The sequence below is a fragment of the Morone saxatilis genome, unplaced genomic scaffold, assembly GCF_004916995.1.
Source record: "Morone saxatilis isolate NCDOM2014 unplaced genomic scaffold, NCSU_SB_2.0 Contig8, whole genome shotgun sequence".
In the NCBI taxonomy this organism is placed as follows: Eukaryota; Metazoa; Chordata; class Actinopteri; family Moronidae; genus Morone; species Morone saxatilis.
Window position 1 is genome coordinate 9,164,783 of NW_023340257.1, and position 15,008 is coordinate 9,179,790.

General features: G+C 37.5%; 2 protein-coding genes across 2 annotated transcripts in view; both read left to right on the plus strand.

Moving 5' to 3' along the window:
* The window catches only part of pcp4b (Purkinje cell protein 4b), a 35,472-nt gene that overhangs the window by 18,493 nt on the left and 1,971 nt on the right, over nt 1–15,008 (plus strand). Inside the window, exon 2 of the mRNA XM_035680066.1 lies at nt 4,674–4,725. Within this exon, the coding sequence (XP_035535959.1) occupies nt 4,674–4,725 (52 nt within the window). The remainder of the gene's footprint in view (nt 1–4,673; nt 4,726–15,008) is intronic.
* On the plus strand, nt 12,653–15,001 carry LOC118341915 (probable ATP-dependent RNA helicase DDX46). The gene is made up of 5 exons (XM_035680333.1): nt 12,653–12,682; nt 13,694–13,859; nt 14,017–14,137; nt 14,589–14,764; nt 14,994–15,001. The coding sequence occupies exons 1-5, from the start codon at nt 12,653–12,655 to the stop codon at nt 14,999–15,001; spliced, it is 501 nt and encodes a 166-aa protein (XP_035536226.1).

Here is a 15,008-nt window from a genome sequence, read left to right on the forward strand (position 1 = left end):
CAGAATCAGAAATACTTTAATAATCCCAGGGGGAAATTACTTTCGTTACGAACTCCAGATATACATACAACATAAATTACACATTTATAAACATATATATAAATATTTATATAAATATATATATATAAAAAAGATAAAATGTACAGTTTAATAGTCCAGTTATCCAGTACAGCCTTTCTTAAAACTTAAATTAGATTTTTCCCTTCAGTTTCTGTATGCAATAGAAAACCGGTAATGTTTTTTTTAACTTTTGGACAAAGTCAGGTGAGCTGTTTCCTCCCTTATCAAGTCTTTATACTAAGCTAAGCTAACTGTCACCTGGCTGTAGCTTCCTATAAAAAGAGCAGACATGAGAGTGGTATAGATCTTGTCAAGTAAGCATATTAAGATCTGATCAGTTGGTTTTTGGTCATTACCTCAATAATGTATTTAACTGCCAAGACAGGAAGCCTAACTGCTGCAGTCCTAACTCTTCCTCTGTCCACCCATTTTCTTTTTTTTTCTCCAGACAAGAGGAGGCAGTCAGACAGATTCTGGTCATTTATCTTCCCAATGCCAATGTTTGTACGTCTTAACTGCACAGGGAGGTATTGATCCTGCTCTCCTTTCCTCATCCTCCTTTGCGTTTTCACTACAAAAAATAAAAAATAAAATTTAAAAAAGCTCATCATCACAGCTCTGACCCAGGCTGTGCATATGAAAATACATTCTGACAACCTGTCTGCCAGCTGGAAATACACTGTGCAAACAGATGATAAGGAGGGTGACACTGTAATTCCTGCAATATTTTCATATGAGAGATTTTCTTTTTTCCCTGCACAAACACAGCCAGCTTCAAACTGACACACACTGATTGTATGGGGACTCATAAGACTTCACCTTCCTCTACAAATGTGTGTGTTTTCAGACGGAAATCATAAACCTGACAAAAACATTACTAATGACAGCAAATTTCACTGCGCAGTTTGGACAGTTTATGGCCATTTCTATAGGGGAGCATTTCCTCTGTGGTGTCCATGTTTAAATGTATGTACATAGTGAATGTTTTTGTGAGGTTTGTGGCAGTGACAGAGTGTTTGAGTGTGGTGTTTTTACACTTCTTCCCTCCACTGAATCCCACCTGCTCTTTGGTTGTCGCTGTCAAGATAAATGAGCCACCAAGGTGGTCTCAAATACAGGCCTAGGGACATCAGTCATAACAGGGATAGCTAATGCCGAATTAATTAGCATGGGCTGATATGGAGGAGCAGCAAACAAGAGAATCACTTGATGTTATCAGGGTTTTAGCTGCATTAACACTGAACTGACTGCAACAACTCTCCATTTGATCAATTCTTTAATGTCCATAATTGACTCCTAAAATCTTATTTTGTTCAACAAGTGCAGTGAGACGACATGAGAAAATTTTGTTTCTGTATCTTAAAACAAGTAAATATTTTGGGAAAAATGCATGTTTATTGTCTCCTTTTAGGGGAATAAGAGGACATAATGTGTGGTAAATATGACTCTACAGTCTGCAGCTAGTGAGCTTAGCTTAGCATAAACCACCAGCACATCACTCACTGTGAAACGACTTACACGCCATTTTTGCAGTTCAGTTTTTGTATGGGGTAAACGAATGTAATATATCATGTTAATTATTAGGGTTGAGCAAGAACTCAGTTGAAACGAGTACAAGTATGAGGATTATCAGAGTAAAGTTTTAATATCTGTACTAAATATAGCAACTTTTATATAAAAAAAAAAATTCTGTAAATTGTTTTCTTAGTATTGGGATCAAAAACTGCTCTAAAGTCTGAAGCTGTTCTGAAAATAGTTTTCTAATAGATATAGCGACTTCTTATCAACCCATGTCAATTTCAGACTCAAATTAACTGTTTAAATGTGTTTAACTGTGTTAAATGTTAGTCACTTCCAGTTTAAGCCCTGCAGATATTTGATTTGATTGAACAGATACAGATAATGGTGTACTCGCTCATCCCTAGGGATCTTTTGAGGAGCTAGTAGGCATAATTTGGTAGCTTCAGACAGAGCCAGGCTAGCTGTTTCTTCCTGTTTCCAGTCTTTATGCTAAGACAAGCTAACTGGCAGACAAGCGAGCAATGTCATCACTGAGATGCGCCATTGTGGGGGATAGAACGTTTTTCAGACTCCATGATCAATGCTTTGGTGATCAGTTTGACATGTGCTTAGAGTTTCAGTGTGGGACTTGGTTGTAGATGATAGCTGACTGATTGGATGGAAAATGCATTGTGTTGTGTTGTTACGCATGTAATTGTTGAAAGAAATGCCAGGATGGATGTCACACAAAACAGTAATTTTACTTGTTTCCATAAAGTTGCTTTATTTCTAAATACTGAAAATGTCTATATAAGCCATCATGATAGTGTTATGAGAAACCCATGTGCTGTGTAGACAGACATGATAGTAGTATCCATCTTCTCAGATGTACGGCAAATCATTACTTAAGAAGAAAGAAAACAAGATAAAAATGACTTGATACAAAATGCAATTTGACAGTTATTTTTCTGAAAACTACAGTATGTTTACAATTATTGAATAATTATATCATAAGCAAGCAATGGTAAATTCACAAGCGTGTTCTGCACTCCAGATTCTCATAGAATGCATAAAAATGCATCTTTTCAGCAGAACATGTCTCCACAGTGCCACCTTAAAGTGTGATTAATAAGACACTTGATGTATGATGATATAACTTCTCACCTCAGCCCTTCCTCCTTACATCCTTTCCCTAAATCCATCCATGCTCCTTTTCTTTGCCATACATACTTTCTCTGGCTCCTTTATCATCCCCTGTGATACCCCTCTCACTCTGGCTCTGCTGCATATTAAAAGCAGGACTATAATATGGTTCCAAGAATAGCTTTCCCTAATCTGCTCATTGTGAAAGAGTGTCTCCTGTACTCCTCTCTAACACGATATCTGCTTTTCACGCCTCTAATGCTGTCGGCACCTGCCTGAACCCTGCAGACCTCAGCGTAGAGATAGAAGGATTTATTTCAACGTGGGGTAAAGTAACTCACCATCAATTTAACATTCAGGCTGGAGTCAGGCGATGGATATGTCATTATGAGTTGAAGCTCTTTGCATTTACTCTATTTTTTGCAAACTCAGACACATGTCGGAAGAAATGGGAAACATACATTAACACAGCCACTCTGTGTGTTATTTCTCTGGAGAGCTGTGCCTATTTGCAGTTTAATAAGAGGAAAGCGAGTGTGTTTGGAATACAGAGGTAATATAGCATAACAAGTAAATGGCTGTAGGATAATGAAAGTTGACATTCAGATAAATGTTGCTGCATTAGTATGTAAGAGTGTAATGATTATGTTATATCAGCTAAGTGTGGCTATGTACTGTTACAAAACATCACATCTGAGAAGTCATTTGTTGAGCACCTGGTGAGACTTCTGGCTGTGTAGAGGAGATGTTTGGTTATTTTGTACCGTAGGTGGTTTTGTAATTTATATCCATCAGTCTGCCCATTTTTTACACCTCTGTATCTTGTGATGTGGTGTGAATTCAAATGAGAGAGTGAATGCGATTATAAGCATGTGACCAAGAAGAACCAAGCTATATAATCAATTTAAATTCTCACAGTTGCTTTGTTTGAGTTGTGTCTTTTTTCTCTTTCTAAAATTGCTTTTTGCTATTTTTGATGTGATTTATATGCCACTGGGTATATGTTTAATAAATAAAGGCTGTGTAAAATTATTATAGATTAAGTTTACCCTCCATTAAAGTACACTCTCACTGTATCACTTAGGATTTATTTAATGATTAAAGACACATTTTTTATTGCTCTATGACTTTTATCTTATTGTGAAAGTTACAGTACCAGCCATTCAGAATCGCTGCCCCCAGCCGGCTGTCACACAGATATATCCCTTCATTCAATTCAGATAAGCAAGGGAATTCTAGGTGGCTGTATCTGTACAAAAAAACCTAAGTATAGCATGTTTTATGAAAACACACATTTGACAGTTGACATACTGTAACTCTTCCACTTTATTCACTCTACAAAATGAGCACAATACAACATATATACAGTGTAAACTAGGTAATTTGCTTAATGTTATAATATATTCAAATATATTGTAATTTGCATGCTGCTTAGAGTAATCACTGTCTAATCACAGTAATCATAACCCTTTAATTTGGGACAATGGTTGTTAGAATTTGTGGCAGTTGTGGGACACTGGAAATTTTTAGAATTTGGAGCCCTGGTAACAGTGCCAAGCTGTAGTAAACAGCAACACCTCTGACATTGTTTCACTCCTGGTCATACTGTACATTGTCTTTGGGGCATTTTTACTGTCACAAGGCTTCAGCCTGCAGGGTTTCCTCTGCCTAGCTCATGTGGTCAAAGCCAGTGAACCCCGCTGGCTAAAATACTCCAAAGTGGAGACTTTTGGAGAGCGCACTGGCAGATTAGGTGGCAGCTTAGCCCCCAGTCGATGTCAGAACAGTCATGAGGACAAGACTTAATTAGTAAAGGGCGCAGAGCAGTACAATATTCAACTCATTTGGATATGATGACAGGATTGTGGGAAGTCGTTTATTGTCGTGGTGAAGTGGTTTGAAGAAAATGTACTGTGAAAAGAAAGGTCCATCTGATTCATTTTGTCTGTTTTGTTGTTTTTGCATTGCAGAGACAAGGATCTGGAGCAGCTGCTGGCAACAACAAGACATCTGGAGCACAAGGTACACACAAAAATATAATACTGCAAAAAAAAACTTTAAAATGTCTTTATTATGTGACATTAAATTCTATATAAGAGCCCCTAAATGAAGCACTTAAAACTTGGACTTTACCACCATTTTTCAACAGCTGTACACACGCTGTATACTTGCTGTAAACAACAGTATGTTAGCGGAGACTGAAAGACTGACAGAGAATGATTGAAGTGAAAGGATGTAAGGATGTAAGGGAAGTGGACCACAGTTTACAGTATATGTGGTTTCATGTACCTAAGAATGAGCTTTAAAAGCCACATGACACATGACTGACAGTAACAGGTTCTGAAGGACGACACACACACACACACACAACCTGGCCTCAGGGCTTTCCATCCATCAGATCCCATCATGATCCGTCAAGAGTTCAAAGTAGCATGTCACTGTATACATGACATAGAGAACATTTCATAACAAGCATTTGAATGAGTAAATTTGTCTTTGTCTTCATATGTGATACCCTCGAGTCACAGTGAGTGAGTTAAAGAAATGTGCCATTTATTCTGAGCTTGTACATTATTATTTGTAATGACTCATGACTTGATTGATTGAGTGCAATGTGAGATTTTTAGCATGTCTGATCAACTTTGCTAGTAGTTCGGTTTGTTTCACGCTCAGGGTTGCTCTCAGCTTCAATGTCCTGACTCAGCTGGGTAAAATAATACAGACTCCAGGAGAAAAAACTAAGATGACCATCAGCTTCTGTAAATCCAACTCTCTGATGACTGCCTCCCTGAACAGAGATAGACTGCCTGTATCAGTTCTGTCCTGGGGGAAATAAAGATCAGCTCCATGCACTGAGTGCATTACAAATCATGTTTATTGTTGAACCTTCTGTCATTAAACCTATCACAGCAAAGCAAATAAAGGCCTCAACGAGAAAACTAATATCTTCCCTGCTTTCACCTCCTCTAAATCATAGCAGTGATTTTGTCGCCCTGACTCAGCACCAGATCACACTTTGACATAGAAGCAAGACGAATGAGCTATTTTGACTTGATAAAATAGTGTGCGCTGTACTGCTCAATAAATGTATACATAATTGGAAAAAACTAGCCAGTAGAGTAGTAATGGCTTTAAAGTCTTTCTAAAGAAAGTTTTTTTAATTTTTTAAGATCACATTTCTTATTAGAAATACTAACCAAAGTCAGAATTTTTCTTTTTTCTGAGACAACAGCTACACAATATTCTTGTACTTGTGCATGGCAATGTTTTTAATGAGCTCTGTCATGCCATTTCAGTTTCTTTTAGAGCTAGGCTGTCAGGTAGCTGGCCATTGTTGGGCCATTGTTGAGCATCTATAACAAACTGTTTCCCAACTGTTTGCAGTATATGCAGCACTGTTGGCTCAGGTCGACCCTGGTTAGGTTATTATACTATGTTGATTCAATATCGGAGGGAGTCAGTGAGAGAGAGCTGTCTGACCGACTGTTCAGCCCAGTGAATCAGTCGTTTCATGAATTAAATGCATAATTCATTTCACACCTGCCCTTTCTTTTCTGAACAAAGCACCATTAAAACTCCAATGCAAAGCAAAACAAAACCTCACAGCGCCAGTTGCATCTTTTTGTCGCCAAGATTCTTTATTCATTTTTCAGTTTGATTTTATCAGATTCACAGCAGCATAAAAATGCTTGTTTTGTTTGGTATGTCGCTCTATATGATTAGAAACAAAGACTATTGTAGTATTATGTTGTATGTATTAAATATTCAGATTGTGTTTTAGCTTAGATTTTGTAATTATCAGTGTAATGAGGGTCAGTTTGGTATTTTTGTATTCAAGTATGGTTGAAATTCCAAGTATTAGTAACTAATGATAAATATTTTAAAACAGTCAAATACAAAATACAAGTAGCATGCAACCTTGTGGTATAGCTGCCTAGTTGACTTCTTGTATTCCCCTTTAGCCTATAGATCCTCGGGGGATCTTGATGGCTCTGCACCTTTAGAAACTTTACAAACATTCGATATGAAAAGGTCAAAAAAGGCATTGATGTGTGTGTCAGCTAGGCTGCTGTGGCACTGGAAATACACGAGTACGAAAATGTAAAGAAGGGAAAGAAATCACAAATAATGATTTTTTTCTTAAACAGTCTTAAACAGTCCGTGCAAAGACTAACAAATAATCTGTGTTCATAGTCTAACTTAGACGTGTCCTAAACTGGAACCTGGAAAGCACCTTGGAAAAAACCCCATTATTTGTGGTTGAAGGATGCTTTATACGAGGCTCACGCAGCCACTGACCCTGTTTGAAAAAAATTAATTGGCCTACTAAACAGTGTCACCGTTCAGCAACATTATTCACCAAGAGCAATTAATGGGATCCAGAGTTAAAACACTGTGCTGCAGGAAAGTAATTTTTCACTGCCTGTAGGATTTAGGTCTACCTTTCTATTCACTTAATAAAAAGAGAAAGTGAAAGAAAGTACACACAGCCTGCATTACACACACACACACACACATACAAAGCACTCCTTTGTTGTCTGACCTTGACAATTAATTTGATGCCTGGAAAAACTGCTTTCCCAGCGTGTCTGAAGCGTGCCCCTCAATGTAGAGAGAGATAGGGGGAGAGAGAGAGAGCTCTTAAAGTGGGTGAGGTGGGAGTAACGGTGCTTTTGACTCTCGCCCACTCTGCATACCCCCAGCACACAGTAGTCTTTAGAGACAACCTCTCACAGGCTCAAGGACAGCCGCAGAGAGATATATTCATATTCACTGGGACTCATTTTGAAGTGGGTAGGTACAAGTACATGCAACTGTGATGCACCTCAGTGATGCTACGAAAGCTGTTTACCTGATAACAGTGAGGCTGGAGGATGGAGGAGTTTATTGTAAAGATAACGGAACAAGATTGAATGTTTATCAAGTGGATACAATTGAATAAAACTTTTTTTCCGCTTAGCTGCATCATGCTATTTAAAATACAAACTGCACTAGAGACATTCTGAGTCAGGGGACGTTCAGTGTTGTTGTTGATGTTTATTCTTTATGAAGGGAAAAGAAGTGGGTTATATTGAGTATTTATATGCTTTACTTTAGGAAAGGGACAATACCACATTTTAAAAATACAAAGGTAAATGTTAATTCAAAAGGTTGAATAAAGAAATGTACAGAAGAATTAAGAGCAATATATATATGTAGAAGGGCCTATTTTACTGTGTTATATTGTTCTATGTATTAAATTATTGGATTATTATTACTGATGCAGTGATGTTTAGGAAGAACTTTCATGTTTCAGCTGTTAGAGATGCACTTAATTTTACTTGTGTAAATGTTTAATTATATAGTGCAGAGACAACCAGGTGTGTGTTTTATAGTCATAATTTATCATACCCTTGTTTTAATTTGCCGAAAACGCCACTTTGTGTTTACCTGTTGTCTTGTTAAATTCATACATAACATGACATAATGTACTTTTCCTCAACACTTATACCATCAGTAAAACAACAGAGTCATGTCACACTCACCACTCTTCTGCTATGAGTTTCTCTGACAGCACTACTGTTATTTCCATTTCAATCACAAATTATTTACTGTCACTTTTTTCCAACACTGTTAAGCTGCCACCAGATAAATATAGGAATCACAAATATAGAAATGTGGAAAATATGGGCTACATTATTTTAAATCTACCATGTTAGCTAATTCCACCTCTCCTCAATGTTTTTAACTGCACTTTATTACCAACTGGGCTTTGTTTGTTTGTGCTGTGTTAGATTATTTTAGCCATTATTTGAATATCAGCTTTTATTACAGAATTTAAAGTATATATTGTTGAGTAGTTTTAACAATACATCAAAAATACATGTAGCTTGTCATAAACTGATCATGTGAGATGTGTCTAAAATCATAATCTGCAAACTAACTAGTAACTATAGCTTTTACATTAATGCAGTAAAATACAATATTTCCTTGTTAAACTACAATGTAGTGAAATAAAAGTACTTAAGAAAAGCCAACACTGCCCTTACATGCATGATCGAGTCAATGTACTTTCAAACATCCTCAGAGGCTCAAGCCTTTCAGTGGTCTTCTGTGACATTGGTCAATATGGTAGGGGTCCAGATGTCTTGTATTTCGGCCATATGCTCCATATGTTCACTGACCTTATGAGTCCAAGCACAACACAGACTGTCCCTGCAACAGCTGGGGCAGCACAGGCTCACTACAGCTTTACATCATACTATACAAACAGACCACACTGACAGGAATATTAAAGGGTAACACTTCATAATCCTTTGGTATGATGCTATCATATGTGAAATAATCATCTGCTTATCCATGCAGGACAACACAGATGGAAACTGTTCCATTTCTTTATGTAAGCTTGTAGAGCATTGTGAAAGAACAAAGTGGAAACTGCTACGCCAACAGCACCTCCTCCCCCCATCTCAAACAGGCACAGGCGTAATTTCAAATTGGCTCACCTTAGAGATCAAAGTCATCCTTTTATAATTAGCTAGCGACAAGCTCTCAAAAAGAAGATGGCCCATTTTCTACACACTTTTTAATTAGCTTTACTGTACTCAATTATAGCCATAATGAATTTGTCTTATTCTGTCATATATTGTTAGTAAATTCACACCATACTGCTGTTTCAGAAGCATTCAGTGCTAGAAAGAGTTGCTAAAACCACACATTTCCTCTGTGGGTCTTTGAACGTCCCACGTTTTCTGTTTTGTTTTCTTCAAATGTGCGACCACGTCCAAGTAGGTTACACAGACGCTTCCTCCCCAAAGCAAAATAAAAGTTGACACACACACTGAAAAACCAAGCACACAGCGGCAATCAATACAGAACCGGTCCTTCATGTGTATTTGTGTATTGATCGCTGCAGTCTCTCTCACGCTTAGCTGCCCCTCTGGCGTTTCAAGGACTTAGGGGTCGTTGATATTTTCTTGACTTTTGACTTTGAACTATAGAGACACAAACACTGGCAGGACCAATATGCACATACACACATTCGTACACTCTTAACACACTTTTACACACAGTCAAAGACTGAACTAAAGATATATCTTTTGAAAACATGCAACTCTGATTCCAGATACTCCAGCTTTAAATGGTGGATGTCTTATTCTTATATGTCATAGCCACTGGAGCAACAGCACTGCCTCAGTCCTAACAAATCTGAAATATGGGTTAAGTTGCTTTTTTAGAAGGTTTTAGAAGTGATATAACAAGGTGGATGAAAGTAAAATAAGAAAATGATATAATGAAAAATCCTGTAAATACTTTATTCTTTTGGTTTAATTTTGTGACATTGAAACATACAGGGATTCTACTTCCTTTCTGTTTATCTCAGAAAAGATGGCCGATTTTCTCTGTAAACATCTAAGGTATCAAACTTAGAGGTCAATCCATGACGCATAAGATACATGTTTTGTTCTTTCTTGTGTTGTGACTCATTTGCAGAGAGTCAAGCACAGCAGGCTCTTCCCGTGTAACACAGGTCATGTCTTTCATGCCGGGCACAAACTTACCGTAATTGCTTATTTTAATTTTCAGTTGCATTCACTTGTTAAACAGGCTGATGGTTTTGAATTACGTATGTCTGTGGTGTTTGTATTTTCGTATAGTTCATAAGAGAACATTCAAGTAACCTGCAAGCATCTTAACTCAGATAAGAAACATTTGGTGACTTGAGAGCCCAAACAAGAGCTTTCATTTGGAGTGCTGAGTGTAAAGGGTAAAAAACAGAGAAGGGGCTTCTATGGTGTAGTCTAATTTTAAACACATAATACAGTACACACAATGTAAAGCATCTACATTTTATTATAATAAGAAAACCAATTAGAGCATCAACTAATAACTAATTCCATCATCATAATCATATCACAACTTTTCTCTCATAATCAAAGCAGTTTAAATTATATTTCTCAAAATCAAAAATCTTTCAAAACTTAATAAAAACTGATTTTATTGTGATATTAGAGTTTAAAAAATCAGCAAACGACCACATTTGAGCAGTTGTGACCAAGAGATGTTTTTTTTTGCTTTATAGATAACAGGAATGACTCACTGATTATAATCAAGATAGCCATCTACAAATGTTATGTTGATATATTGATAAATTAGCTGATTCTCTCAGCACCAAGGCAGTATTTCACCATTTTAAAGACTTTCTTTTTTGCACGCGTACAATAACAGCTGTTAAGGAGCTCTCAGTGTCTAACACGATGAGCTGTCAGTCGTTTCATTGTCATCTCTGATTTTCAGGCCTTATTTCTTCCAACTATAATTACATTACAAACAGCTCAAAATAATCACTTTCTGAAAAAATGACCCCTTAACATAGAACAAAAAATATTACTTTGATTTGATATGTATTTGCTGAAAAAAAGCAAACCTTTTTTTCCAGAAAATATGGTGTTGACTTTGGGTCTCCAAGATGTGCTTTTGAACCTTAAAGTCCAAATGTGCAACAAGGGAAATATTTGTCCCAAATACATCCCACACAGCAGCTCTTAAGCTCAAACAGATGTCCACATACTTTGTAATACACTTTAATACTGAGTTTCACTTTACTTTCCTCAATCTGTCTCTCTTGTCTCAAGGTCTAAAAGTCCTTTAATGCATCTCGTCCTCCACTTCCACAAATCCCTCTCATGGCTCAACTGGTTTTAAGCAGTAAAAATCAATAAGACGTCCCAGCTTTCACTGGGCTTCAGAGCTTTTAAAAGACATTTTGAAAGACAGCCAACCAAGGACGGTCTTATCATGTCACTTATGAACCCATTTCATCTAAACTATAGATAAAGTTGGCAACATGCAGCAAAGTCATGTCTGAAGAAAGTAAATCTATTCAGCCAGACATAGTAGCATGTAACCTACTATTCCCGCAAACAAATAAATTCTTCTCCTTCTCGCTGAAAGCACATTTGAGATGATCCAGAATGGCACTCTGACAGCAGATATTACACTCGCATTAGGTGCAGACAGAGACACTGAAAGTGCTGCCAGTGGTAATAGATTTGATAATCCGCTGTGTGTGTCGAGGAGGAGATGAATCCTCAAACTGAGGAGAATGATCCTTCACTGTCACGTTCAGCCACTGACTCCTGTTGCATAAAAATTGATGAAAATATGGCCTCAGAACTGAAAGCCTTTGTCAAGATGATGAATCCATGTGATTTCTCAGAAACATTAAATTGGACTTAATAAGTTTCAAAATGGTTAGTTAAACATGTACAGCACATAAATAATTAAGAACTAAACTAAATTGCTGCTTTAAAGTGATCACCTAAATGGATGAAAAGTAAATGGATGCCAATGCAATACCTATTTTCACTGACGTTTGCATTTTACAAGTTAAAAGTCACTATGTGCTGCATTCGCAGGTTAAAAGAAGTAGGAATATTTTTTAAATAAGTTGTGAAAAGAAGCACTTTTTTTAATTGGTGCTAATGAAACCTCCTTTTTCCCTCCAGACATAAACAATGTGTCTGTATCCATTTACTCTGAATGATCAGTTCCTATCAAGTAAGTATCTCTGACTAAAATCAAGAAAACGTGACTTATTTTATTGCTTAGTTGAGCTGCACGTTCTCTGTCGTCACAATTACAATATTCCTTCCAGCTCTTGAAGGCAGATCACATCGGTCCGTGCTTCCACTTTGACAATGTAGACATCTTTTTAAAAAAAAATGTCACCAGCTTGTAGTACAAAGATTATAAACATGGTGTCTGGTGTTGACACGGCGGAGAGCTCAGCTCGATAAGTAATGCTGCTGGGATGAAAACAGCAGAGAGTCTGAAAATTCAATATCAATTAATGCAGAATTCAAAGCTCGGTTTGACACAGCAGTTAGTGTTTCCCCCTTGAACGGCAAGACAGAGGTACTCAAGCTCAGCCCCAAGGGAACCCAAGGATTAGCTGCGCGGTCAATTCATGAGTCGCTTCTCTGCTTTTCTGCCTTTGGTAACCCCCCCTTGTCTGTTGTGTGTCTCTCTACTGCAGGCTCTGCTGATCAAACTCAAGTGGAAACAATAGTTTTTTCTGGTTAAAACAGCTAACCGATGATTAGATTTCATCTCAATTTAAGAATCATTCATCTTTGTCAATGTAGACTAGTAAAAGGCTGAACGAGGACTGATAATCAATAGGCAGTTTATAAACAGCCAATTCTGTGGTCAAGTCCGTCGTAATTATCTTCTATTGCAAAAGCAGTGCTAGGATCACAATTCTCACTGGGCCAGAGAAACACGTGTCTCCTGATTGTTATTCTTGGTGACATAAGCTGTCCCAGACAGACGTTCAAGCCACAGTGAAACTCGCTTGGGTAAATGTTAGCTTGTCGTAACCTCTCAAAGTCCTGAATATCCCCGCTTCATTATAGCCTTCAGCTCTGTTGCTCTTCTTTCAGGAGCACATTCCTGTGCTGCAGTGAAGAATTAATTATGCTTAGTGACTTAGTATTCATAAATGCACAAAGCATCTTACTGCTAAATTTGATTAAGTGTTGAAATGTTTCTTTTTTTGAAAAAAATATTTAGCTTGAATCATAGAAATAATGTGTCAATAATGATAAAGCTTTCATGTTAGCCTTCAGTTCAACATTATGTAAACAATCATTCATAGTGTAAAAATGTATGTCACATATTTGCAGTGTTACATGTTACATGCACGTATACATTTAAAACACTAGCAGTCATATATTATATATATACTACATATTATAAAGAGTATGGTCTAGACCTGCTTTATATGAAGAGTCTACAATAACAGCTGCTGTATGAACAAAATCAGATTGTCTTTCATCAGCCAGAACTGCAAAATTTCCCCTCAAGTACCCTTCAGAAAAATATTTGAGTTTTCGTATTGTTTTATTAATGAAATACAGATCCTAATTTGGACTGAAGTTGGGCAAAAAAATGTTTCTCCCGATGGAACACACAGCTAACTATCCAAAATGTGACGTGTGTTTGACAGTACTCATCAGAGGAGGAGGAGGTGGATCTGCAGACGGCTCTGACGGGCTTCCAGACCAAACAGAGGAAGATCCTAGAGCCTGTTGACCACGGGAAGATCCAGTACGAGCCGTACCGCAAAAACTTCTATGTGGAGGTCCCTGAACTTGCGAGGATGACGCAGGAAGGTCAGTAATCTGAACACATGAGATTTAAATTTGTATGTTATTCCCTGTATGTTTATCACCACATCTATTTCTTAAAAACTTATATTACTACCTTTTAGTCTTCCAAATATCTTTCACTAACCCATCTAACATCTCTCTGTTTGGCTGGTTTTAACAGATGTGAATGCGTACAGGCTGGAACTGGAAGGGATTATCGTTAAAGGGAAAGGCTGTCCCAAACCCATCAAGACCTGGGTGCAGTGTGGGGTGTCTATGAAGATCCTCGGTGCTCTGAAAAAGTGAGTCTGACTGATCTTGACTATCAGTATGATGGACTAGGAAGGCTTTTGAGGGCAATATAGTAATTTAATAATGATCTTTCCAATGGAGTTTAAAAAAGATGATGATCAGTTTTATGAAAAGACAGTTAGGCAGTCATCTTGTGTGTAAATGGCTCGATCACTGATTTAGATTCAGAGCAGCTCCCATTTTTAAAGTATTAAATACATTTGTTCAAATTCAGCTGGATATGAAGACGCCGGCATGTCTCTGTTAAAACACTGTTAAGAAAATGACCTTTTTAAAAAGTATAACCACTCATATCCCATTTAGTCTTACCCTTTTGATATGTATGTAAAACTAATAGCATTTCCCTTCCTTTGGTCATATTCAGATTGTACATGACATTTGATTCTCTCTGACCTTAAACCATCATATTTGTGTTCATTTCTTCCTCCCAAATGTACCCAGGCACGGCTACGAGAAGCCCACCCCCATCCAATCCCAGGCAATCCCTGCCATCATGACGGGCAGAGACCTCATTGGCATCGCTAAGACTGGCAGCGGGAAAACCATAGCCTTCCTGCTGCCCATGTTCCGACACATCATGGACCAGAGGCCCCTGGAGGAGTCTGAGGGACCAATCTGTAAGGACCGCTCTAACATTTACAGAAATGTTTCTTATTTTCATATTCAAATGGAAAACATGGACAACTAGAGTGGTGTAAGACAGAAAGTAAGAACTTGCATTGCGGGATAAGGAGTTGTAATGTAATACACTTGTCCTTGGTTGAGAGCCCGAATGTAGGTCAAAGGAAGATTAAAATAGGACTTAGTTAATAATAACCTGCTGGCTGTTGTAATCTTCTTCATCAGCCATCTAAGAGTCAT

Coding starts and splice junctions, on each gene's coding strand:
- LOC118341915 (XM_035680333.1), top strand. CDS start 12,653: ATGAGTCGCTTCTCTGCTTTTCTGCCTTTG. Junction 13,860..14,016: donor TGCGAGGATGACGCAGGAAG/GTCAGTAATCTG, acceptor TGGTTTTAACAG/ATGTGAATGCGTACAGGCTG. Junction 14,138..14,588: donor ATCCTCGGTGCTCTGAAAAA/GTGAGTCTGACT, acceptor AAATGTACCCAG/GCACGGCTACGAGAAGCCCA.